This window comes from Bombus flavifrons, chromosome 14, assembly GCF_040668555.2.
Source record: "Bombus flavifrons isolate JBK064 chromosome 14, iyBomFlav1_principal, whole genome shotgun sequence".
Classification (NCBI taxonomy): domain Eukaryota; kingdom Metazoa; phylum Arthropoda; class Insecta; order Hymenoptera; family Apidae; genus Bombus; species Bombus flavifrons.
Window position 1 is genome coordinate 7,427,346 of NC_138455.1, and position 28,000 is coordinate 7,455,345.

The following is a 28,000-nucleotide window of genomic DNA, read 5'->3' on the forward strand; positions in this document are numbered from 1 at the left end:
CACCTGTGAACACACGTGTTGCCACGTACACATATATGTATATTTAATGAATTAAATAATACCGTACAAAATGTACAAGATATATACAAAACGATCTTTATACAATAATCGAAGGCGTTGAACATGTTGTTTTCAAAAACATCTCGCGTTACGTAAATGGCCGATACGGCATTGTGGGAACAACGGGAGCACATATTTTACACATATTTTACACCATTTCTGTTTAGACATTGTCTCGTATCTATACGGATCGTAACTCAGTCTCGTTGCAATTTCGATTCCAGACCCATAAGTTATTACGTCGGCCGGTCGTGATTTATGGACAGATGACGCACCGCAATGTATCGTTCTATTAAAACGCAGAATCACCGTTTCAAATCAGTTTTTTCGAATTTTCCTTTCCATTTGTTTCCCCGTATCGCGTACACGCTTTCGTACGATTTTTTAATCGAGTTTTAATCTATCGTCGTTGAAATATCATTCAGGCAATTACACGAAAACCTGCGAAGGTTTAAAGGAATCTTCTTGCACTCTATTTATTTAAACTTTGGAAAATCGATAGTTATCGAGCAGAAAATAGGAAACTCACAATTTAATTAATTTTCCTTTCCATTTGTATCTCTATATAGCGCACACACTCTCATACGATCTTGAAATCGAACTTCGATCTATCCTCGCTCAAATATCGGTAATTAGCTGTTGGAAAAATTTAAATGCGTCCTTCCGCATCCTGATTGTATTTATTCGAACCTTGAAAAGCCAATAATTATCGAACGAGAAAACAAGAAACTGACAATTGGATTAATTATCTTCTTTAACCGGGCTGGCTACATTCTTGCAAACTTTCCAATCCGGCTACTTCCGTGTGGTTGTTATATAATTTTCTAGATCTTAGGCGTAGAGGAACTGCGGGAGATTACCTCGCGATTTCTACTTAGGCACGACCCTCGCTTTCGTAAAAGAGCAAATTTTTCTACAGCCTTAACGATCTTCTTGTATAAAGAAAAATTCTGTACATTTTACAAAATCGATTCTATATATAAGATTTCTAATGCAAGATCAGTCCTAATTTTTCTAAAAGAAGAACACGTCTCTTTGTGAAAGAATACTTTGTACAGTCTTTCCATTCCTCTCGTGCCAAAGTCTTACGCTTTTTTTCAGAAATGACTCGCCATTGTTTTGTACAAGATATACCTTAGCTTCTTAAAAGAAATTAATTATAATATTGGCTTATATTACAATGAACACTTTGTACAATCTTCCTTATCCTCGTCTTTTACTCTATTGTTACTTCATCCAAGACCTTCTCCAACCTACTTTACTAACATCATTGGCTATCATGCTATCATTGCTTTTAATCATTGACTTCACCTCAGGGCACTGTAAATTTTCCATTAACTCCTGTATGCTTTGATAGCGTATAATAGACCTGAAGAAGTTAGTTTCAAGCGTAACAATTAGACTATCCTGATTATGATGTAATCAGGCCTAAATTTAGGCTAAAGATGCCACCCTAAATTTAAAATTGGTATCCTTTTTAATTCTACTGGTCAAATTCTATTAAGAAAAAAAACAATCAAAAAAGAAAAAAGACGAAAAATGGGTCAGAAAATTAGAGTGCACTAAAACGCAGATCGTTCTCTCCAAAGAAATTTCCACAAATTCTGTCCTCCAGAATTTTCATATAAATTCAGTAACGAAGATTTTCTTGAAGTCAGGTGCAGATCCGCCAATGTCGTGCCTGCAGATGTCCCCATTGTCCAGGTAGCTGACATCCGAGTTTTTTAGGGTGCTCTTCAAGCTCTCGATCGAAAGGTTCGGCATCCTCCGATCGACTGTGAGCTTGTCGAGATCGTTCATCGAGTAGCCGGGACCTATTCTCGTTTTCTTCAAATGATACGACTGTATGCTCGGCTTCGTGTCTATCAGATTGTTCCTCCTCTCTTCCGTCCCGTTCTCGATGATCCTCGGCGTGAAAGATCGCATGTTGACCTTTACCTCGCTGGCTCTCTTCGAGGGCAGCAGCTCCACCTGCAAAACAGCACGTTCTCACGATCCTCCATTATGCAATCAATGAAAGGCCAATCATGTTCTCCATGAAGTAATTCCAACGGTCTTCGCACTTTTCACCGACAATGTGCATGGGTAAAATGGAGATCGTTTTGTTGGTTTGTTTGCGATGGATTTTTCAACGAGGTTTAGTGTAAACTTTTAGGTGATAATTGGAAACTTGGTGGTAATGTGCGATGTAGAAGATTATGGCAGTTTGGTGTAAGTCTAATGCGTTCGTTGTTAAGTTGCTCCGCTTTTGGAATTGTATATTTTTTAATGTAAAAAATGGCTGTATCTTAGGTCTGAATGATAATGTTGGTGTCGGCAAATTTTCGTTGCCAAGTATGTTTAAGCGCGATTTGCTTGGAATTTCAGATGATAAATGGTAGGTTGGCGATTATGTGTGATGAAGAAGACTGTGACAATTTGATGTAAATTTAACGCGTACATTGCATTATTAAAATGTTAGGAACTCTGCTTTTAGGAGTATACATTTTTTTTCTTATATCAGAAACATTTCATCATGAGGTTTATTTTAAACTAGTGTTTGTTTCGGCACATTTTCGCTGTGAAGTATGATTCAACGTGGTTTGCGTGGAATTTCATGTGATGAATGGAAAGCTGGTGGTGATGTGCAATGGAGAAGACTATAGCAATCTGGTGTATGTTTAACGAATTCATTGCGCACTGCTAGAATGCAGTTACTTCGCTTTTGGAATTGCATATTTTTCCATTAGAAATGACTTTATTTCAAGCGATAGTATTTTATTTGTTTCAGCACATTTTCGTTGCCGACTTTGGCGTGATAAATGGAAAGCTGTGGCGGTGGTGTGAGATGGAAAAAATCATGGGAATTCGGTACAAGTTTCACATTTACGGTGCTAAAATATAATATACGAGCATAGTTTTCACTTCAGGAATTGCACCTTTTCTTCCATTAGAAGTGTTGAATTGAGTTTGAGTTTAACCGATGATGTTCCTTTTAACACATTGTTCGTTACTTTTGCTATGAAATTTTATTAAAGCAGATGTACTAATTAAATTAACGGTTCAAATGACGTATGTGTAAATTGCAGCAAAAACGTTACATGGACTTTGGTAACTACGACCTCGAATCCAACCCTTTGCACTTCAACAAAATATACAACAAAACTCTTTGAAACTAAAAGTTACGTTTTGAAAAGAAGAAAGTTATTGTAGCAATATAAATACTAAATCTAAATTGTAAAGATTATTATACGTTTTTTCTATTCCATTTCCTAACTTATATCAATGAAAATAAAACGAGGTAAAAATTAAAAAGAGAAAAAGGAATAATGTTTCCAAAAAAATGTAAAAATAGAGTACAAGTTTATAAGTTTCTCAAATTTTCCTTTATGAAAATTGTAAGACGCTTTAGGAAGTATGAAAGGGTGCTGCTGGAAATGTTACCTTAGTTCCCTTACGTTGAAAGTATTCGAAATCGTCGTTGGCCACTGTAGTAACGGAGCAACAGCTTCTGCTGCGACTCCTGCAAGAGCTCATGGTATCGAAATCTCCATTCTCCAGATCGCAGCTCTCATCATCGGAAGTCTCATAACCATCACCTTCCTCCTGAGTCTCCTCTCTCTGAGTATTCTGCTGTTCTTTCTTCTGATCTTGCTTCTTTAAGTCGTACGTCCTCGAGTCCAGCGCCGGTCGATGGTACCTGAAACATTTTCCATAAAAAGTATTCATGCTACTCTTATATAGATCCTCTTGCACGATAATTTAGAAAATGATAATATTAGCGAATTGATAATTTGCAAGTTGCTGCACGATTTTGCAATATTTCAAAATAGGCAACAGGTGATTTTATAATCTTATTAATTTATAAAATTTATTTATAGAAATTCAGTCGCTTTATTATCAAATAAAATTCATTATTAGTACTGATGATAGCTCGTAGCTAGATGACTTGCAAACTTTTACTAATAATGCTAGGCCAATTATCCAATAGAATTCTAGGAAGCTTTTCAAACTTTTAATATTTATATCAAACAATTTTTAATATAATCATTAAACATTTGTAAATAGTCTTATAAAACTACGCTTATTCCATTACTAAACTTGTCATTAGAGCTTAAGAATTGTTTAATATTGGTAACTTGTAAGTTGTAAACTTTCGCTAATAATATTACTTGAACAGTGCAAGGGAGTCTCGATAATACAATTTCCAAAGAAATCAATAATGTTTACGATTGGCATCTAGCATGATCGAAGCTCTGATTTCTCCTCAGAGCGATTCTAGGGCAACGTGGCTCTTCCTGCAGATTGTTATCTAAGCCAATGATCAAATTTTCCAAGCCAAGCGCGCTCCTTGCGTGCCTTCTCGGAGGTTCTTCTCGAATCTCATCTAGACTCTTAGTAAACTTCCTTTTGCTGCAAGGATCATCCAGCTGGACTAGGTTTTCCATATTCTGACCAAAGACGTCGGTACTACCAATTTTTCGACGACTGCCGGGTAGCTCCTGGAAAATCTCATTTGGTCTTGGACGTTTGTTCTGCTGGTCCACGGTGCTCTTTCTCGTTGTTTCCACGACGTTTGCTTCTTGGCGTGGCTCGAAGGTCGAGCTGGCGTAGGAAGAGAGTTCTGCGGGGAGAGAAGCGTAATTATTGTCCTCGTTGAGAGATTGTATTCTTGGGTAGTGCTGTATCCCCATCGTTATCGTACCAGTTTTGCCTGCAACATCATTTCCATTGTCTCTTTTTTACCCTTCCAGGGCATTCGTCGGCGAATTTTGTTATTTAGGAATTCTTTGCTGGCTACACGAAAAGTTTTATTTTATCAATTATTAGTCTCTTAACTAGAAAATAAATTTCTCTCTCTTTGAAATAAAATTTCTCGCTCTTTGAAAATAAATTTCTGTAATTATTAAATTGAAAATTATTGAAAACACGACAATTTCTGATAGATTGACTTTGATTCTTGTAATATAACTGTGTTACGTATTATCTTGTTGTCTGGCCTTCGGTGGTTCTTCAATTAAGATCATTATACAGTCAGAATGGAAGAATTAAAAAATTGGGAAAGTGTGAAAGACTTGACGCATTATCTCACTAATTGGCCTTTACTGATTCTTAAATTAAAATCAGTATAGGGTTAGGATAAAAGAATTCAACGACTGACCCACTCACTGGTCCTATTAATCAACTCCATAAATTGAAAATTACAGAAAAATAATGATTCTTTACCATTTAGTTTACCATTATTTATGTCATCTGCTTACGAATTCGTTTCATCGAATAAATCGTTCTTAAGAACTGGATATTCGTGTGCTTATGCAACGAAATTATAAAATTAGTAGAAAAGATGGAGTTAATTAGTTTGTCTTCCGAAAGACTCGGTTGAAAAAGTGCGAGAGAATTGATTTTCAAGGGCAGGAGAAAAGTGTACCGTCAGAAATTCTAGAAAACGTGACCGAGAATATCGATTTCCTACTTGCACAGTGGCCCATAATTCAAGGTATTTGTGCTATCGTTTGCGAGGAAACGGCACTTTCTATCGGCGACGGATTATCGTCCCACGAAATTCCTAACGCGTGTTAACCGGGTCGTGCGATGGTTCCCGATCAAAAATTCAGAGCATGTTCCGAGAGATAGTTGCCTATCGGCAGCTATTTGTCCCTGGTATCCAATAAAATGGCCCCTTCGGAGAATTCGTGATTCTCTAAAGATTTTTCGAAGTACAGATAATGCGCAAGAAACCATTGTCAGAGGATTCAGGAATTTTTAATAAATATTCAGCGTTGCAACAGCACCGGCATTGTTCGGCAGATCAATATGGCTGTGAAACCTTCGCACATTTCTATAAATAGGAGTGAAATCCATTGGTGGAAGTTGCTTCGAAATAATGAATATTCATCGGAATGAATGAATTTTTTAAATCGTTTCGGAAAATGATTTTGGAAATGTATGTAAATAAGGATACTACATAAGTGGAGTACTCTGACAGAGTATTAGAATTTGGTCTTGTCACGGATGCGTGCGGATCGAATACATCCAAGTAAAGACAATTTTTTAAAAATTAACCACCAATTATCCTTGTTATCATTCGTAAAAGAAATTATTAATTTCGTAATAATAATACTATACTTTTAAAATTATTCGAATAAATAATAATGAAACACTCGAATAAATAGAAAGCAGAATTTTAACGAATAACGAACGACTTTTATCCGGAAAAGATTATTCTGCCCGGAAAGAATTTGATAATTATTTCGACTAAATATTTATTCCAAAAGGATCGAAATAATGTTCTAATTAAAAGTTGTACTCTTAACGCTTCGTAAATTAATTTAATCGCGATTAGTTTGATACACAAACCGTATCCTCGTTTCAACAATAATTAAAAAATATATTCTTTGCTTTTGAAATTATACTACGAACCATATAAAGTGCATTGTGGTCACGAAAGTATTCGAACACTTGTACCCACTTTTTATAAATATATGTGTGTCATACTTCCATATTTCGTATTAACTGTAGTTTTTATAACATATAATAAATTGCGATGGCCGGACATAGAGCGTGTCAATGGGCAACAAGCGTAAATGTCAGCACTAAAGAAATCCTACATAAGCTAGCTACCGCTAAAAACAACGAGAAAGAGAGAGAAAGAGAGAGAGAGAGAGAGAGAGAGAGAGAGAGAAAGGAGGAGAGAAGAGGCAATAATAGAAGGAGCAAAGGAAGCGTGTCGAAAAATTAGTGTACACTCGCCTCTGTTCTGATGATTGTGCAACCGGCCGTAGAGGCTTCCGTTAGTCAAGGGGAACTTGAGTCCGTGGTTCAGGTTCAACTGCAGCTTATACTCGGCGTCCTGCTCGAAGTGACGAAACTTCCCATCAATGCCGCCTGGAAGCGTAACAGAAATTTTTTCGTGAAATCGTCTAGAAACGGGCCGTCAATTTCTCTTCTGTTGTGGCCGTTGCGCAAAATTCGCTCACCTCGCGATCTATATTAGCGGAGCCGCAAAAATGAAACACATAGTGAAATCAAGCGTCGTGGCTCGACGTTGGCCGGCTATAAATCATTTCGCAGACAGAAATATCGGGACGATCGACGATCGAGAAACGTTCGGAGTATTATTTTATAGGAAACGAGAGGCAAAAAAAGGGGGGGGGCGGGAAGAACAAATAAATGGCGCTAGTAAAAGAGAAATTAACCGCGCGATACGCGGTTACCAGGATTGCGAGATGACGGGCTGTCGCGTAACTGATATTTCTCCTTGACGATTACGCGTTCGATGCAGCTCGTTCCCACGCGTGTACTCTGGGTCGACACGTTGCATTTTTCATCCTGCAATCGATACCATCCTCGCAAGAAAATATCGTAAAATTGAGCTATCGTGTCTTGATGCAAGATTTCTTGTAAGCATCAGATGTACCATAAGTCGGATATTCTATTCTATTGGAACACTCGCTGATCTCGTACAAAATATGATAATTGGACTGCCGATGTTTACGTAGATTTATATATTCTTATCTATATAATTAAGGATTAGAAAGATAATTGCTTTACTTACTAAACATTATAACGCTATATTATCAGTTACGCTATAAGCATTAGGATACCCACGTACTTGTTACATTTATTGAATTCCAAATTTCACTTTATTTAGTATTCTATTATGAGATGCATGCGGTGCAAATGCAATAATAGATTTATAATAAAATAATTAGAAACTAATGACAACGAAAAGCATTTAATTTATATCTGCTAGATATCAATAATATTTGTGATCGACGATGTACCATCGCATATCCTGTGCATTTTAACACATTCAAGTCCCCCATAAATGCATAAAAGTCCACAATCTAGCAATTAAATTAATTTAATTTATCAAAGAAACGACGAATCGATTAAAATGTTACATCCGTGTATGATCGTGATCCAATAAGCTTGCAGAAAATCTCACCTTTATTCAATTTATATTAGAACAGAGAATCACGTACCGTGAGATAATCTCCTCGCGTGATCCTGTTTCGTGTAGACCTTCGCCACGTAGCGACAGAACATTTTGTCGAACAGCGCCAGAAACACCGGCAGCAGGGTGTCCTTTACCAGAGGCAACCAAGTCGCCAGATTCTGGGTTGTGCAGAAATCCCTTAGCAGACCTGGCTTGATAGATATCACCTGGTAGGAGAAAGAAGATTGTTCTATGTTATTACCACGGTCCATTCTCTCCAGTCTCCTACATTCCTTTTTCTTTCAATCCCTCTCCCTCTTCTACACGCGATCTTTTATTTCTGACTTTTGTTCAAAATCTAAAATTTTCTTACTCGTATCCTTCACTGGTTATTCCAGCAAACGAATAAACGTAAATATTCAAACCTTTGGAAGTGTTCATATCGTGTTCTCATCGTACTCATCGTACATCGAGATCGTGCTCATGTACTGTTATCATAAATCCACTCGAGTGTCTTACGTTATATTTTTATTCTCAAATAAAGCTTCAACCGATCTATATTTATACAACATTTCTTCTCACGTATAACCATAATACATACCAGTATCATTTGGAAAAATAGGAAAAACACTCCACACACATATTTCACCCTGCCGCATTTTCCTCTACTACGAATCTCATCTAAGAAACTTAAATTCTTCTTTGAAACTTCCATTTCGTCGTGCGATCGCGAGAAATATATTTCCAGGATTTCTCTAGGATTTCCCTAAGCTACGAAGGGATAGTTTATTCTCTCGATCGATGAGATTTCGCCAAGAAATCGTGTCAGGAACGCTACATCGTGGCTTTCGCCGAGCGAAATATGCAGTGGAATGCAATTGGAATCGCGCGCGGCTAATTACTCGGCTCGTCTGCCCTCGACGCGTCGATAAACAAGCGACGCGCACGCTTCTGTAATTTCGCGGCCATGCTAATGCAGCTGCGGAAAGAGCAAGAAACCGAGAAAAGGGTGCGATGGAAAAAGAGGGAACGAGGGAAACGTCGAAACGCGTCGCCTTATATGGCCGGTGTGTTACTTTCGATTTTAACCAACCGCGAGCGGGAAATCTCGCAGTGAAAATTGCGTTCGGTCGCGCTTTCAGAAGCGCGTTTTTTTTTCTTCATTGCGTGGCTGACGCGTAGATAAGTATGCCTTGTATACCTTCGATACCTTCTCCGTGTAATAGCGCGTGAAGGAGAAACAGAGTTGCGTTGCAGTGGAACTCTTTGTTGAAACAAGATTCTAGACCTACTGCGATCCTTGAATTTTTATATTTCAATTTCGCTCTCGTTTCAGCAAACAGACAGTATTTGTAACGTTCGAGGAATATTCCATATAAGACTGAAGCGAGAAATCATGCACACCGACAAGAGTTTACAAGGTCTTCACGTTTTATTCAAGCCGCGTGGAAATATTTTTCGATATTAGGAAAATACAATTGGATTAAAAATAAGCGGGAATGTGATATATTATTCTAAACAATCAGACTAACGTTCCTATTTTTCTGGATCGCGTGACTAGGTTGTATAATCATCAAATAATCTGAGAATCAACCCGTATCGTGTATAATGATAAACATTTTTAATGCGGCAAAGGAAATACATAAAAAATAGGCATTTCAAAAGATAATTCTAGCTTAACGTTTTAATATCTTTAACACGCTTACTATAATCTCGGTAATTTTTCAGAAAATATTTTACGATCTCCTTGCATCGTTTCTCGTTTCGCATTTTGACTTTTATATCCACTTCCTATTTTCCTATCGGATAAATAAAATTCTGTTGTATCTATTATTTATGTTGAAACGCAACTGCAAAGAATACAGAGCTTCTCCAAAGATGCTGAGATCCCCTGAAAGACAGATGTCCGCTATTTTCCAACCTTCCACCAAACAGTTCCAATACGTAGCCCGCGTTAACAAACGCAGCACTCGTTGCAAAAATGAGAATGGTCGAGCGACTCATGAATATTCACCGAGCTTCGTTCCGCGTTAACATTCGAGTCGAATAGTTCGCGACTGGATAAAACAAGATATACGACTACGACCCTTCGTACGTTCGACAAGAATATAACCGCGAACAGCTGTGGAAAAAGCGGCAAGAAATCGTGGCCGATTACGCAACAATGAAAGTTCATAGTCGTATTTCGTATCTCTCGGCCAGTGCAGAAGTTAATGACAGGATCGACGTAAGAAAAGGTTTCTAGTCGCTTGGGAAATCGCGCCGCGATTCTAGACTGGATTTACATAGAATTATATGTGCGATATGAATTGCACGTGGTCATTCGTGCATACTGGCTAATTTGATGAAATTACACGGATAAAATAAAAATAACAAAAATATCGAAAACGTTCCAAAAATGATTCCGAACCAGTAAAATTCTTCTAAGACACATTTTAATGCTTAAGGGCCTTACCAGATCATTACAAATGACCGGTTTCAAAATTTAATTTAAAATTGTGCACATTCATTGTTATTTCTTTCGTTCGTCTAACTCTATGTAAATTCTCATATTATCTGGTTAATCAATTTCGCAATTTTCGTTAATCTAAATTTATTATTATATTAAATCATTTTTGTTACTATATACGTACACATTTGTGTCGTTGTTTCTTTGTAAATATAATAAAAGGGAAATAAAATAATTTTGAAAAATCTATCGAAAATATCGCTCGATAAATTTGCTCGCTTAGATTATTGAATTTGGCGACGCGGCGAGAGAGTGGCTCTAGCGATTTGAATTCTGCGCGGCTAATACGCGCGCAATAGCTGATATGAAATCGAAACTAGTATACCTTAATTAGATAGAGGGGAAACGTGCGTAGCGTTGGGCGCACCGAAAGCGACTCTCCCGTGGAAAGGGAAACCTCGAAATATCGTTCTATTAACACAGTGAAACCGTTTCATGGACGATATAATTGAATTTCGAATTTCACCCGGGAAACTAAGATTTCCTTCGCGTGATTCTGTGAAGAGGAAAGAAAATAAAGAAAATAAATCGCGTTGCTTTTTATGATACTTTCAGGGTTACGAACATCCTTATTTGGTTTATTGTTCTTATGTTCAGACTTTCTATCGGTCCATTTAAGAATCTAGTTGTTCCTGTACGATAATTCGATAATTAATGATTATCATATGTATGTTTCCATTGGCTGGAAAAACCAATAAATCAAAAACTCATCGTCTCAACGAATTTATCTTCTAGTTCTAGCGCTGAAGCTAATATGTAAAATTCATCATATTTTTTTTAGGAAATATTCTAAATCTCTTCTAGAATTTCTCTTTATCAGAAGATAAAAGCAAAGCCCCAACAGAAAGACGATCGAAAACTGGTTTCTCATTAGCAGGATTAATCCCAAGTTAATATTGCTATCTAATAATTATCATCTGCATGTTCCCAGTAACTGAAGAAACAAAAAACCAAAAACTCGTCGTTCCAACTTTAGTCGTTCTAATGTTAAAACTATCAAGGATAGAACAGGTTATGTCTAGATTCAGAAAGGCCACACGAAGATCACCGACTTGTACATATTATCAAAAAATCCATCTCCAACGACTGTGACCAGACAATTACAGTAGAATATCCTCTTCTATACTGCTCGACATACCGAAACCATTGTGCCTCAAAATCAACAATACTTTAGCAAGCTATAGCATAACAATAACAAAGATAAATTGTCTGATAAACTGACAAACTGGCTAACTGAGTAGTTACTATAGTCGCTAATGGTCAAAGTAGTTGATGCGACTATAAGCAACCCAATTAACCAGTTAACTGCATTTGACGAGTATATTCGTTGTCGCTTGCATTTATTTACGCACCCCATGACCTAACCCAATGAGAGACTTCTAAAACTAAATAGTTGATTCTTCCATAGTTCCATAGTTTGATTGAAAACTTCCATAGTTGATTGGTTAAGAAAAAAGAAATTGGCATTTGCGTATTATTTCCGAAGTGTTAGTAGTATTGTACAGGATGCTTTTTACTATGTCAATAACGATCATATGATCTAGAATATTTGCCGTTCTCATGAAATAGAATCCTTTTTTCTAAAATTATGATAAAATTATAATAAAATAACCTTATAAACCTTTTTCCCTCCTTCGCCGCAATATCGAACATTTACCATATTTCTTGTAAAGTATTCTAAACCGTTTCTCTACAATTTCTCTCTGTCACAAAATAAAAAAGAAAGCTTCGGTAGAAAGACGATCGAAAGCTCGTTCCCCATAATTCGATCACGCCCCTGCTCTTCAACCTCCATTACTCGACAATTACAATACTCACGCAATCTCGAGCAACAGATTTTCTGCTCCGAATCTTTCGAAGAATACTCGTTGGCGTACTTTCGGCTTGTGGCGTATATTTAACACGTAACTAGCGTCGTTGCACGCGTGCTGCACAAGCGAATCGCCCCGGTTCGCGCGATTCCACAATGAGGGGCGCGTCGTATACTTCTCTCTCTCTTCTTCCTCTTATCTCGCAACTATTATCTTGTCTCTGTCCATGAGCAACGCGAGTTTCTCCAATCAATTTCAACGGTGATTCGCGTTGAATCCTGAACGAGCCTTCCAAGCATTTTACGCTATCGCTCAAGAGTCTAGATACCTGCTTACTTTTGACAAGATACACTTTAATTATAAGATCACGAACGAATCATATTACAACGATTTATCCTTTATAATCAGCATAGCTACAGTAACGCACAAAAATATTCCGACACTTGTAGAAATCTTTTATGAATATGTGTATTCATTAGTATGTTCATTAATATATTCATTAATATATTCGTTAATATGTTCATGTATATATTATACGAAGCATTCTGTAGTATCATTAACACCGTAACAAGACTACAGCTTAGATAATAAGTTCATTCACGTTTCCTTAAAAGAGTACATGGACACGTTATTACATTCATATAAATAATCTATCTATATAATCTATCGATATAATCAAGGAGTAATTCATTTATCCCATTTCTCTAGAAATATGTGTTTCATAATAAATTTCACAGAAATCTCGTATCTTTAAATCTTATTAGATAATTTTTATAACATCCTTGGAAATGATGAACTGTTCCAGTGTTCAAATACACTTTCGCGAATCGCTATATGTATGTAGTAGTAGATATACATACATACGAGTATATAGTAAATAGTAAAACATATTTTTGCTATCATTCTAACAGGTAATCTAGATTTAAAGCCATAATAAATACCATAAAAACATAATAAGTATTAATTCATCGTTAATTTGTACACTCTGATAAAATTCATATATTGTTATTACGAATCGACCAAAGTGGCCGGATATTTATGAGTAATAGCGTAGCTTGCCTTTTAATTGTTCGACGAAGAACGCGGGAGAGTCACGGTGCTCGACTCGCGTAGAATTCGAGCGAATATATCTCTGGCTTTCTCGTTGATCGAGGTCGGTTCGGTTGACAGCGATTTGCTTCGCGCGGGGTGTTTGAAAGGAAAGTGCAACGCGAGTAAAAAGACCGAAGGTCTGAAAGTTGAGTTTATTCTGTGCCAGTGTCGCCCGGTAATCGCTTATGCTTCCTAGTCATCGTGAAACCGAATATTTCCTGATCGATGCGCTTAGAATTCTTTTCACGTTCGTTTTGGAGAGCGTGATGAATTCTGACATGGAAATAATACACTTGTAACACTTATTTTATAATAGATTACAGTGACGAGTACATTAATAGATCATGGTAAATTTAATGTAATTTGGTTTATGACTATTAATTAATAATTCCTGATAATAATCCAAGTAATTATTATTGAAAATATCGATTTAGAAGCCGATCTATATTAAATATAGATTTTATTAAACATTGTAATATAATTCTATTGTAAGGGTTTGTAATAATATCTTATTGTATTGTAAATATAAAGATCAATGAACTTTAAAACATAACGTGAAATTTATTATATAAAGCAAAAAGAAAATAATAGTGCTTCAAAAGTACGAGAAATGTATTTTTAAATACGCTGTTACAGAGAAAGAAATAGAAGTAAAACTTACAATATAATTAGTCGAGTAATTAGTATACGTGTAAGCGTTTCCTATTTATGTACTGGCCACTAAATATAATATCGTGGATGCGTTTATGTAACGCACTACATTGGAACGTTCAAGTATTTGTATAAAATCATTCGGAGAGATACGATCGTAAAAGTTAATGAGAAAAGTAAAATCGGAACAACGTAAATATTCGTCGACAGCAATAAATTGTTACGAATTAACATATTAACGTTATTAGTAGCAGTCAGACTTCGAAAATGAAATTATGGAAGATTTTTAACGAGAAATTAATATAAAAATTTGTTTATACCTTATAAATATATTTTTAAAATCTCATCGGTTCTTACAGAACGAAACAATTTTCGTCGGTTTTTATGAAAAATAGAATGAAACGATTTTTTTCTGGACGAAAGAGACAGAGAGGAATGGAGGAGATTTCAATGCGTGGATCGAAGCAACCTAATTCACTGTTGGTCGCTGCAATAATCAACGAGATACGTCACACGAGCGATTATAAATATTAATGAGTAAGGTCAGGAGAAGTTTCTCTAGTGACAAGCTTGCCATCCAACGAATCATAATTGAGTCTGATATCGAGGTCGTAATCCATATTAAGCTCACACTTTCGAATATACTTGTACATTATCGGTCGTGTGTAATGATACTAGTTTTTTCTGTTGCTCCTCCTCGCGTTCCTGTACCGCTTTTTTAATGCTGGAATTTCCTTATTGATATGATTTTACATGGTTTCTTTTATTCTAGCGAAACTACTTCTTTAGTATCTTTAACATTATTCTTTTTACTGCCTGTTTTTCTTGGTGACCTTGTTCTGCTTAAAATTTTTTTATCGTTATGAAATATTCCTCCTTAGTCTTCTTGCACTATTCTCTTTTTTACTGCTGAAATTCTTCTTCTTGCACCATTAACGATGATTTTTATTATTACTATCTCCTTTTGCATCGCTTTTCCACTACCAGAATTTATAGTTTTAAAGTCTCCAATGTTCTTCCTCTCATTGTCGCTTTTTATGTTTCGATACTCCTGTATCGTGCACTTTTATTGCTGGAATTTCCTTCTCAAGGAAACTAAATATTCCGCTTTTTGCAATTGCCAAGAATATAAACTCCTATTTCTTTCGAGTGCCGTGGAATATAATTTTGTATCTAATTTAATAAAAACTCATACATGCATTCAATATGAAAGGAAAGTCTCGGTCATTTGTCTCCCTTTCTGAAGTGCTAACTTTCTCAATGATGAACGGAATTCCGGTGTGAGAGGAAGAGAATAATACCGGAGACTCGTTCACTTCCGGAGGAAGGGAATTCGAGCTAGGTTCCGGTTTTCAAGGGTACCCTTTCCTTTTTGTAATCCATTTGAATATAAAGAAAACATTTTTTGAAGTATTCCTGCTATTTCAAATAATCTAATAATTTTAATGTTCATGGCTCAATCATGTTAATAAATTCAATAATAACTAGAAATTAAAGATATGTTTAAATGTCATCGAACAAGTAAATCATTATAGAACGATCTCTATAATCGAATACCAATTTACCAGGCTGATTTAATGAGCGAATTAAACCAACGATCTGCTCGTGTAATCGCAAGTAGTTTTTTAATAGCGCGTGACAAATAACATAATCGGAAATAAGTCAAATCATGCCCATTACGAAATCATGCCCGTTACAGTCAATAATTCAACTCACGCTACTAATCGGTCGATAGAAAGATAAATTGAAAAATATCACTTATCAGATCAGACAGAACTTTCTATAATTTGTGATTTCCTAACTCTACTGCAATTCTTGAATTTCTATATTTCAATCATACCCTTATTTTAGAAAACTGCTTTCCTTGTCAATAATAATAAACGTTCAATAAATAATATTTTTGCAAGCTTTCAAATAGTTCCTCGCCTTCTCTGAAACCCATTTTTGAGTTGCGTCACCTTTGAAATACGTGTACCATATATTCTAACGTTAAAAAAGTTACAATTAGATTTAAAATAACTAAAGATACGCAGCGAAATTAACCCGAGTCTACACAAATGAAAAAAAGAAGAAGATAAAATGTAAAGCAAAAGGATATTTACCAAAACTGGAAGATATTGGAAGACATAGCAAACGAAGAGAATGCTGTAAATCGTTGATCTTCCGCTAGCTTCGTCTATCTGGACTCTCTTCTTTCGTAAACAAGCTCTGCTGTTAGTGGATCCACTGGTGCACGATCCACTCGAAGGATCCCAATGTTGAGGATGGCATTCGAAGGCTCCTGAAGAATTCTTCGAACTCGTTTCCGATAGATCTGACACTGATTTCAGCAACTCGGCTTTTGGTGTACGACAGATGTTCCTGACCAAAGCCATCAGTAGGCTGATCACAGTCGTCATTGTCAACAGACACCGTAGTGAATTCATGAAAATTCCATATTTCAGAGAGATCTCCTGCGCTAGGAAGACACAGAGATCTGGTTCGAAGTTGAGGACCCCGGTGACACCAACGCAAGCGCTGATCACGCTTAAACTGACCAGATGATACTTAAGATGATTTTTCGTAAGATTTAATGCTTCGTCGCCCATGCTTATCGCGGTGAAAATTGCGATTGAGGTCAGTGTCAGTTCTTGAAGGATGCTAGATGAGTTTAGCATCCAGACTAGGGTCGAGCAGAATTCTGTGAAATAAAATAATAATTATGTACTTTATTAATATTTCAGTTTTAAGAGCCAAGGAATGAAAACTCTGTTTACATTAAATCTTATCTCTTTTCACTTATGCTTCCACTTTTACCACACGTACCTACTTACACGTGTTATATTTAAATCCTCTCTCATTTTTACTTCATCCTATTTACACCTTCTCCTCAATCCCTTACTTTATTTAATTTGCTTTCTACTGCTCGTAGCCAATTAACTACCATCTCATTTTCGCTTCATTCTAACGCCTCCCCTGGTGCTCAAGTGACACCGGTAATTATGAAACCTTACGAAATTGTTTTATCATGTAGAAAGCACAGGCAACGTTAAAAAAATCATAGAAATTATACTTTTTCGTTGTGCATTTTTACATAACTCGTGTATTTAATTTATTTTGTGTAAGTATTTACAGTCCAATTAATCGTACAATGTATAAGCAAAGTTCTCTAATGTAATAATTTCAATAAAAAGTTTCCTTTGCTCCACGCTTCTAAATAAAAGTTTCCTACATAAAAGAATACTAAAAGATTAGAACGAGTTTTAGAATTATTTTGCCGAGTTTCCAACGCATCAATTACCTGTTTCCAAAGCTTTTATTATATTTAGAAAGAATGCATTTAAGGGATAAGATTGCCCCTGTCTATTCTCAAGCCTCTTTCAATCGCTTTCTCTTCAGACACTCCTATCATTTTCTCTTCCTACAATAATGATAGAGCAACAGATGCGTAACTTCTTGTTTCATTACCTCCAAAGTGATTAGTTGGCCGAATGAGAGTAAGAATGGCGTACAACAGCAATCCAAGCTGGTGAACCAAACTCTGCGAGAGGATGGCTACCGTGAACACGTCGATCTTCCGTTTCGCCGAGGATGGCTGGTTCTGATAAATCAGAAGAGACCAAGATAACAGCAGGATGCATATCGGAGAACCGACACAGGTGGGCAGCCATTCTCCTACCTCGCTTCGCATCTCTGAAATCAAAAGACAACCTCTCTTTTAATACCTATGCGAAAAGGAAAAAGAAAAATTAGCGTGCCTTTTTAATAGAAGATATAAATAATTCACATTTTAATAAGATGAAAGGAAAGTGAGGTGGAACGCCTATTCTCTCTGTCAAGGTTCTTTTCATTGACCCACAGGGAAAGTATAGAATTTATTGCCAGACTTAAAAGAGGCTTTTGAATCCTTTCAGGTTTGAATTTCTTGTAGTTTCTGCGAAAAATTATTTCTTTTTATTAACTGTCAGTAGACTGCGGATATTTGATTATATGAATTATAAACATACAGTGGCGAATAAAAGAAAGCCGAATTGATACTGACACTATAAACTTTAGTAAGCTTTTGTATCAACAATCTTTTATCATATTGATGATAATCACCTATTACATAGTACTATTATATTTATTCGCTCTTTAATTAAATGTAGATCTACTTTGTAAAATTATAGATACCATCTCTACATGTATTATACTTTTCATACTTTTCATTTTATAAACTTTCTCTTCTCTGCCACTTTAATTAAAGACATGGGACCCAAGTGGACAAATTGCGTTACTTATATTTTTGTGCTTACGTATCTTATGTACACTCCCTGCATTTTTGCACTTTCAAATTTTTACTAACAACTAGTGATTTCTCAATTTACTAATATTGTCGATAAATTAGTAGACAAGATATACACATGCGTAAACGGATATTTAATCGAAGATATGTGTACATATATATATATATATATAATTTACATTCGAATAAGATGAAAGGAAAGTGAGATGGAACGTCTATTCTCTGTTAAGATACTTTTCATTAATCCACGGGGAAAGTATAGAATTTTCTATACGAGGCTTCTGCCAGGCGAAAGAAGATCGAACAAGCCGAAAAAAGAATCACTTCAATTCATCCAATTAAGTCTTTCACGCGAGGTAATTTCGCGCTAATCGTCCATCTCGATCTCTACTCCCAGGAGAAGGCTCGAAACGGAACGAACTTTACAACCGGTAAAATGAAACGAGCAAACTATTCATTAAAATGCACTGGATCTGTCCCAGTTTACCAGAGGTGGAGAGATGGTCTCGGATATTCGTGTGATTTTAAATTCGAAAATAGTGCCATAAAAGGCACAGGAAACATAAATTTAACAATCGAGGAAGATTAAAGATCGCATCATCTACTTATCTCAATTCTCTCACTTTTCAATAATTTGGAAACCAAATTTATCGATGAAGAACCAACTATCTAGGTCGTCTAACAATTTTCTATTATTTCGATGCTTTCCAATCCAACGAGTATCCTGCATGAAACCAATAGAATCATCATAACTAATTTTACGACGCTCAGTATTTTCCAAATATTCAGGAATAGATGGATAGCAAGAATACGTATTTAATCCTGAAATCAGATAAAACAAAATTTACTTGGCGATGTATTGAATTTTAAAATCGCTTCTCTGCGCAAGACTTATCATGTTTCTTTTTTATTTTTCATTTATTTATTTGATTCTTCTCGGCTTTGAATGGTACGCTATACACCAATACTATATTTTTCTTTCATGCTATGATATTTATCTCTCTAGTTTTTAATACTAGCTTAAAACCTGTTAATTATCCTATTATATCATGTTTCATCTTCCCTGCAAACGAGGCTAGAACAGTTAGCTTCCAAGAATTTGACTGAGAGGTGACGACGAAATGACTGGAAAATGCCACAAGAATCAACGGATAGACAGAGACAGAGAGAGGAAATAAAAAAAAAAAGAAAAAAGGAAAACGCAAGGGAAATTACAGGTGCAAGGAAAGGCTGGTTTCCTCGGCTCGTTTCAGAGGCAAGGTTCTCGTCAGTGAGAGTGGCAATGCCTTAATCTCGATGAAAGCTCTCGCAATTAGCGTCGTACGCGTCGAATTATTACATCCTCGTGCTCGAGGAAGAATGGCGGGAATGATCGTTAATCAACGAAGTTATTATCGCGAGAAGAAGGAAGTTCTTGATTGGTTTCACGTAAAATGTCAACGATGGTAAGAGAGAAGGATAACGTGAAGAGACACCGGGCAGATCATGATTTTTCTTCCTCGTTTCAAGTTCCAAGTATTCAGCCACGAACTCTGCTTCTTCTTTCGTCTCAACTCGGTTTCGCTTTGCAACTTTCTATTCCGCGTGTGGCTGTGGTCTAATTTATTATTGGAAACGAGTCGAATTTTAAAGGATTCGTTCAACATTTCCACCGAAATCGTTCACATCGCTGAACATTTTTCAGTCCATGAAATTTATCTTATTTCCATCAATTCTAAACAATTCAGTAACGTAAATCATCGATGATCATCGCGTTGAAAATCACGTTCACTAATTAACTAATCAACGTGTTAAGGGAATGTACAAACAATTTGAAGATACGAGCCAGTAAAAAATAACTTTAAAAATATTTTAAACAGCGTGGAGAGCAATATTCCCAAGTTGAGTAACTCTCTCTTTAAAAACGATGAAGTGTTCAACGATTAGTTGCATAAATTCCCAAGTTTTGCGCAAGTCGTGCTATTATCTTTTTTATCGTCGATATCACGTAAACTTCATAATTTTACCGGGTTTTCACCAAGTCAGAAATTTTCAACGATTGTTACGCGACGAGGAAATTTCACTTTGGAGCTGTCAGTCAAGCTGAGGCCTCTTCGAGGCAATTTCTTGGCGGAAAGACTTTACCGGGATCGCGGAGGTTTCCAAGAAAAGAAAGAAAAGAATCCCAACGAGGATCGAATCGAAACACGCGAATATGAAGCGAATGGCTCGTGAAATCTTTCCACACCCTCGGTTACTTTCTCGTGGTCCTTATCTCGTTGATCAAAAATTGTAAATATGTATCTTCCATCTCCTGTACCTCCGAGTGACCGGCTAAATACCTTCTCCTCTATATTAGTAGATTAGTACACTGAAAATGGCAGAAAGGAAATAGCTGGAGTAAGGAAACATGAATGTTTTCCCCGACTGACGACCACTATCACCCCTTCCACTGCTCAAGCCTTCCATCACTTGTCTTGCTAGCTATCACCTCCTCCTACTTCTCCTCCTAACCCCAATCCTTTATGCTAAAGATTTGTATAAATTTTTATTCGTTTACCCTTCAAGATACCCGTACTATGCTGCGGACAATTAACAAAGAAGCCTTTAAGAGAACGGATCTTGTCTATAGTGGAGGGGTAGCAACTAACAAATAAATTTCCGCTCCTCCCTCTTGCCTTTTGTAGGTTGCACAGAGAAGAATGTTGAATAGTATACGAGAATAGTTAGTAAAATTGGTACACTAAAAAGTGCAGCAAGGGAATAGCGGGAGTAAGAAAGTAAGAAATTTGGAAGCAAAGAATGCTTCCAAAATTCTTAAGTATTCAAAATAGCATGAGGTAGATTAGAAAGGTTCTTGTAAGCTTATGAGTCTTAAATGTTCGTACAGTAGGTCTTACGTTTTCATACTGTTAACATCATATTCATGCAACGTGCGATATTATAAGGCGGAAAATTTCGGTTATCCTTGTAAGAAATCGCTAAGGAGAATCGATGCAATAATCTTAATGCGTTAGTTGCGTAAGTAAATGGAGAAAATAATTAGCGAGGTGAAAATTTCAAGGAAATCTGGCTACTGGGAGTTTAGAAAAATATTTGTATCAAACTTGATACAGGATATTTAATAATTCTTTCAAAGTATTTAAGTGTTGTAATATTTTAATATCACAACACTTAATGATCGTCTTTCATACGTATGCCTAACTATCTTGTATATAATTAATGTATAATTAAAGTTATATAACGATGATAAATATCTCTATGTAACCATGTTTTTCTATTATTGAAAAATGGATATCAATATTAACAAAAACACTTGTTCAGAATCAAACCTGTTGTTACTTGTAAAATTTCGTCAGTAATAATGTAGTACAATTATACAAGAAGAAAAATTACGTCTTTTTTATAAGACCATTTTAAAAAATGCATTTCTATTACTAATAACTTGTAAAGAAGTAACTTTTAATAATAAAAACAAAAAGAATCCGATACCGGCAATTTTAATTAGTTTGATGGTTGTAACGTTTTAAGTGGCGCTTGGACGAAGTGAAATTAGATTCAAAGTAGAAAAAGTCACGGAAACCAGGTTAATTTTCCCTCTACTGATAACAATGTCGTTCGAAGGAACCAGTCTGAAGATCTTGTCTCCATTATACTCGGTTCTTTAGCTCGATGTGAACGTCATTCTTCCTGCTGTTTCTGCCGGAAGTAGGTTACGCCGAAGAAAGTCCGCAGAATCGCGCGCGTCTGTATGGTAATGCCATAAAAAGGATTTACTTTCGCAGGAATTTGGACAGATGTCTCGAGATTTTCGTTTAGTTTTTTTTTAGAGAAGAAACATGTATTTCTTATTCTATTTTCTCCATCCTTTCACAACTGTGTCCTTTTTAGTCTGCAATAAAGACCGTTCTTTTATTATTCGTTAATAATATAGTTCTGTATAAAAAGAAGACATGGTGTGCATTGCAATTTGAAAATAGGATTATGTTATAGAATTATATTAATATTATAGCAGAAATCTTACAAATCGTAAATTTCCAGTTACTAACAATAATAATAGAAACATTTGGCATTTATGCATTATAATGTTATGGAATTCAAGATCATGAAAATACATATGATATACAAAAATATATAAAATATCCAAAGTATATTTTTATTGTAATATTACTTATGTCCCATTTCTTTGACTGTATTCGCAAAATACAACACATATATACAAACTTGAATAAATATCTGTAGTCTCATAATAAAACTTTCTCGTATAATAGTAACAGGTTTAGTACTAAAACTGGTGAAATTCTACAAATTTATGAATCACAAATCACTTGATTATTGTATTTCACTGATTAAAATTCTGAACGTGAGGTCTATACGCTATACATTACAACCAACAACTAATGGTTACTCCATTCACTTTTATTATTATCAACGAGTTATTCGCTAATAAATTACTGTTCAAGAGAGTCAATTTTACCGAAAAGAAATAGATCTACAGTTTAGCTAATAAATGAATTACTAAAGTGCAGTGTTGCGTGCACGCAAGTACAATGAAGCGTGAAAGGATTAAAATTCTATTTTCAGGGAAGCTAAACTTTTAAAGAACCTTAAACTTTTAAAGGAAAACTTACAATTCTATTTTCATAGCAAATTAAGTTTTCCATAGATTATCTAAAGAAAACGTAAAAAATTCCATTTCCGTAGAAGAAAGTTAAATTTTTAAAGGATTTAAAAAATAGACAAAAAACCGAAAATCCAAAGCACTCAGGATTCGAATTCTTTCGTTAAAACGATAAAGCACCTAAAAAAATACCTCGAGGTTCATCAAGACCAGTTTATAGCCTAGGATTCCTCCTAACAAGTTCAAATGTTCCTCTCGAAATGTTAAAAAAGAAAACATCCATCGAAGAAGCAGTACAAGTTTAAAAGCCACCGCTTCCTAATCACGTGGATCGCAGCACACACAGATAGAGGAACACGTTTATGACCAGCATGCCGGTCCATGGACTACGAGAAGCAGCGGTGAGAGGTGTGTCGTTCGATTAGACTGGAATGCTGGGAGGTGTGTAGCATCGAGCAAGGTCAGAAAAAACGCTCGTCGTCACGAAGCCACATGAGATCATCGAGGAAGACGTTAATATCTGCTAAGCCTGACCCTATTCTAACTGAGAGTCAACCGGTACTAACAAAATAAAATTCTTTTCAGAGATCTATGACTATTCCAATAAAATATCAAAACGCGAAAGAAGAACATTCTAAAGAGTGGACATTTGTTAGGCTTTTTACTGTTATTTTAAAGTTTACGAACGGTGCGATAAATCTGAATCACGCGATCTCCGTCAATTTCTCCTGGTCTCGAAAGGCATCACTGGATAGCTTGTAGAAGTACATAGCCAACACTTGAATGCCATAAACGCGTATTAAATTTTTAGCAGCAATATCCTCCAAGCTAAAGATATCTTTGGTATACGAGTTGGTGCAGCTTTTTATGGTAAATAGAAAGATGTGTTTGAATATTTAAATACTTTCTATAATTTCTATATGTAGAATAACGAGCATATAATCGTTGAAAATAATTGTATAATCATAGTGTTCCAAAGTACAGGAAGTGTATTTTTAAATTCTATGGATAGTACAAAAAGAATTTAATATAATAAAGTAATTGAATTTTTATACTACAGGAAATATATAAGTACATTTCTTCTAAGAAAATAATTATGACTACCAACTAAAGACTTAATCGTAATTCAATCTACATCAAAACCACTCTGCATTTCCTGCTAATTCTGTTACTCATTCGAAACTACTATTACATCAATAGTAATTTCCCCTACTTTTATAGGTTTTACGTAAACGAAAAACTTTTGTTAAAGTACGAAAATTCTAAACCTAATATTTTTTAAATTCCTGACACCCACGAAGCACATAATAATTCTAAGCTCGTTTCGCTTTCTCCAGAAAAGTATTAGCCTGAACTTTGCAATCAAAAATAATTTTCATTTCAATCCATCTTTATCTTCCCTCGCGTCGAATATCATCGAAGAACTTGGTCGACCAATTTAACTTCCTGAAACTCCAATAGACGTTCCTGAATAGCGCAATTTATCGGTAGCCGTTCGAGATTCAATTCGAAGTATCACACGCAGCATTCGCGAAGCCAAGGGAACGGCAATTCCCGCAATTACCTCTAGTAGGATGAAATTACGTTTCATGATTGTGACCTCTGGCCAATTAGGTCTTCTCTGTCGAGCAATCAACCAGCCTACGTGAAAACGATATTTAGTGTCACGAGTATCATGCCCCCGGCAAAACTGGATGCTCTAACTCGGTCATGTGAAACTCTGTCGCCCACTCTTTCACGGTGTCTCCCGTTCCTCTATGCTTCTTTATCTCGCGTAAGGAATGCTCCCTGTCTCTTCTGGGGCTTGAAAAGGACTCTGGCCTCCACCTTGAAACCGTTTCTCACGATGGTTATGCGCGATCCACCCAACAGGAATTTCGTTTTGCCAGGTAAGACGAGAAGAGGTAAACGTATGGCTTGATCCATGTACATACACTCGTACGTTTCTGAATTTGGTGGTTCAGGTGGAAACTGGTTCCCAGAGAATTTCTCTGTCGATTGGATGAATTAATGTATCGACAAAGAGTCGACTTGTTTTCAAAGGAATCTTGGTTTCGATGAACTCTTCGGACTTTCCGAAGAAAAATAAAAATACAGGCGAATCGGAGGATCGTGTACTAATTTCTAAAATCGCAAGCAGATAAAATATGCAGCTGCCATGATGCGTTCAAAGATAATTCCAGCGAATTAAACAATTAGTTCTCAGAAAAATTTCTCCGCCGATTGGATGATTTGATGCATCGATGAAGAGCCGCCGTGTTTTTAAAGAAATCTTGATTTCGACGAACTCTTCGGAATTTGCAAAGAGAAATGAAAATGTACGGTATAATCACCGACTGAAAGCTTGTCTTTCTGAAGAAGTTTTCATCTCGATAAATTCTTGCGAATCGCAAAAAGAAACAGAAATGACTCTAACGAATTGTGAACCTGGTTTCAAAAATATTTCTCTGCCAATCGAATGCATTGGAGCATCTATCGAGTCAACTTCTCATCAAAAAGTTTTTATCTCGATCAAGTTCTCTCTTCAAAATTACCTACCAGAAGGAACATAAAAATACAAACGAAGATCCGAGGATCACGTATCAACTTCCAAAATTATAAGCAGACGAAGCTGAATGCTCAGAGACTGCGACATCAGTTCCAAGATAATTCTAGCGAATTAGAACCCTTCTAATTCGAGTTGTTGGCACCGGCACATGGGGTGACTGCATCATGGTCGAAAAGTAGGTTACGAATACCGGCGAGAAAGTAACCGAGAACCGATCTGTCGTATCGTCGAGAAAGATTAGGCGCGGCCGGTTTGCATCGGCGATCACATTATCGGTTGAACGTGGCTTTGGCCACTTCGTTGGCCGTCTCCGAAGATTCAGGACGGCCTCTGTATGGCTTCGAGTGCCTTGATGCATCGATACTTTTTGTAGCTCGAGCCACCGTCAAGTACGTGCGTGCCAAATTCCATTCGGCCAAACGCAACCGCACTGTCTATGTTCCGCGTTGTTTCGAGGTCAGGGAAAAACGGCTATTTCGCGAACTAGGAATCTTCTCCACACATTATCGAATTTCTTCCGATACTTCTTGTGCGATTCCGTTAATATTATTAGCGAAATTTTACAAGTCACAACCTACAAATTAGAAATAAAATGAGAAAACTATGATAATCAGTTTTTGTAGACCTTTCCAATTTGAAAAGGAGGACTTAATACAATGTGGTTGAAGAAGAAAATAATAGCTGAGTTGAATTGAAAATATAAAGAATTGAAAAACAGCGGATAACTCACGAGAGTGTGTAATCAAAGACCCTTAGGATTCTTAAAAAAATATATCATTTCCCCTCCTATTTTTCTGTTTAAGCGTGCACATAAAATTATTTTACTACCTTAGAGTAGCTATTCCACGATAGAAGTCGTATACCATAGAATCTTCGTTTAGAAAACAAAATTAACATTTGCTAGAATAAGATTTTATTAGAATTGGATAATCAGGTGATTTGTAGTTCTTGAAACTTATATTTGTAAACTATAACAAGTAAATTATGTATATGTGTTATATGAGGGAATTTATTGACACAGTTAATTCAATTGTGTAAGACAGCTCTACTATACACGTTAATGCATGGATTGTCAAAATACTATGAAAAACGTAGCTAATATTAAAAAGCTAGAACTAAAATTTCCAAGGCAATTTAATCAATTCGCCATTACGATTTCCTTTTACCAGAAAGCTCTTCAATTGACGGCTTCTAATTGTAAATAATAGTAGATTAGTGAAAAAATTATCCGTATGAATATTTTACGAGGTTGATTCTCTATTTACGTGGGACTGTACCGTAAGAAAAACTTGTTTCTGTCTCGTAATAGGAGCTAACAGGAATATCTGATTACTTCCTTGTTATACTCTTTGCGAACTACACGCGATTATTTTTAAAGTTTCGCAAATCCAAACTACAAACCCTACGAGCCAACCAATTTAAAATCAGACCGAGATAAAAGGCTAAAGGAGTAATATCCTGCGAATCAGAATTCCGGAATACGACCGAATTAGAATTTCATCGCGGAACGAGCATAATTTCGAAATTATAGTACTAGGGTCGGCGTATCCGATTGAGGACTGCATTTACATTGTTATGCTCATTGAGCGAATTAATGCACCGTCCATAAGCTGACGCAAGGACGCGAGGCGGAGATGTCCTTGATATTTTACAAATCATTTCCGTTGTTAGCCAGAAATAATCGAAAACTAGGAAAGAAAAAGAATATCGGAAAAGAAAGATATAGAATAAATAAAAATAAGAGAAAATAATTTGGTACTCACTGCAGAGTGTCAGTGATTATGCGGAACTATCGTTGCCGTGGAATGCAACCGCATCGCTATTCAGAGCCTGCGGATGCGCGCGATCTCGATCAATCGGATCCTCGTGGCCGGTGCGACGCGATTTCTACGTTTTTGTTTCCGCCTCAGGCATCCTCAGCCTCCTCTGTTCTGGTCCAAGTACCGCGTGTTACGATTATATCAAAGATCGTACAAAATATTTACAGCTCGATGATCACTTCTAATCCAGGAAATGATACTTCTCTCTGTCACACTTTCTCTGATTAAACTTTACACTAGAACAAAAATACTCGAGTGCCCAATTTAAGGAATTGTAAAAAAGAGCAAGAGAGTAATAATTTTTTGAAAGAATAATTCCCGCCAAAACGCGAACAAATCGGTTTATGCACACCGATTGTCGGCTCTTGATGTCAACGCGGAGTACGAACACTGCGGAACATTTTTCCAAAAAACAAACTATCCAAAACAGTCACCGTATTTGTTTCGCGTATATCAATCGATTGGAAACTTTCACTGTTTGGGATACCTTTAAAATTTCACTGGACCATCAGATTTTTGCTGCAATATGGGCACCGACCGTTAAATTAAATTTCCAATTAAATCGCCAATCTTCGTCTCGTGATCGACGACTGACCATTGACACGCATGAATGACAAGTGAAATTGTTTGAGCTGTCGTTAAACGTGGTATGTAAAGAACGGGCGCGTCTATACGATACCAGCTGTCGAGCGAGCAATATTGCCGCGAAGAAGCCCGGACCGGGACT

At 36.3% G+C, this 28,000-nt stretch overlaps 1 protein-coding gene across 4 annotated transcripts; it reads right to left on the bottom strand.

The window, feature by feature from the left end:
* On the bottom strand, positions 1–28,000 carry LOC138187251 (uncharacterized). Of its 4 annotated transcripts, XM_069127827.1 has the most exons (9): positions 27,217–28,000; positions 17,808–17,954; positions 17,489–17,713; positions 16,144–16,721; positions 8,025–8,205; positions 6,790–6,924; positions 4,270–4,753; positions 3,484–3,739; positions 1–2,031 (listed from the first exon to the last, which is right to left on the bottom strand). In XM_069127827.1, the coding sequence occupies exons 3-9, from the start codon at positions 17,709–17,711 to the stop codon at positions 1,681–1,683; spliced, it is 2,208 nt and encodes a 735-aa protein (XP_068983928.1). In that variant the 5' UTR covers positions 17,712–17,713; positions 17,808–17,954; positions 27,217–28,000; the 3' UTR covers positions 1–1,680. The 4 variants fall into 4 exon arrangements, with proteins under 4 accessions (XP_068983928.1, XP_068983929.1, XP_068983927.1 ...); XM_069127828.1 differs by lacking the exon at positions 17,808–17,954 and having other exon boundaries at positions 3,498–3,739; XM_069127826.1 differs by lacking the exon at positions 17,808–17,954 and having other exon boundaries at positions 27,217–27,999.

What these genes read in the sequence shown, in the direction of transcription:
- LOC138187251 (XM_069127827.1), bottom strand. Translation starts at nt 17,711, where the DNA reads ATGCGAAGCGAGGTAGGAGAATGGCTGCCCACCTGTGTCGGTTCTCCG. An exon ending in TCCAATATCTTCCAGTTTTG is followed by an intron (nt 8,206 to 16,143) that starts GTAAATATCCTT and finishes TTCTCCTACCAG; the next exon opens with GTGATATCTATCAAGCCAGG. An exon ending in TTCAACGTAAGGGAACTAAG is followed by an intron (nt 2,032 to 3,483) that starts GTAACATTTCCA and finishes GCTGTTTTGCAG; the next exon opens with GTGGAGCTGCTGCCCTCGAA.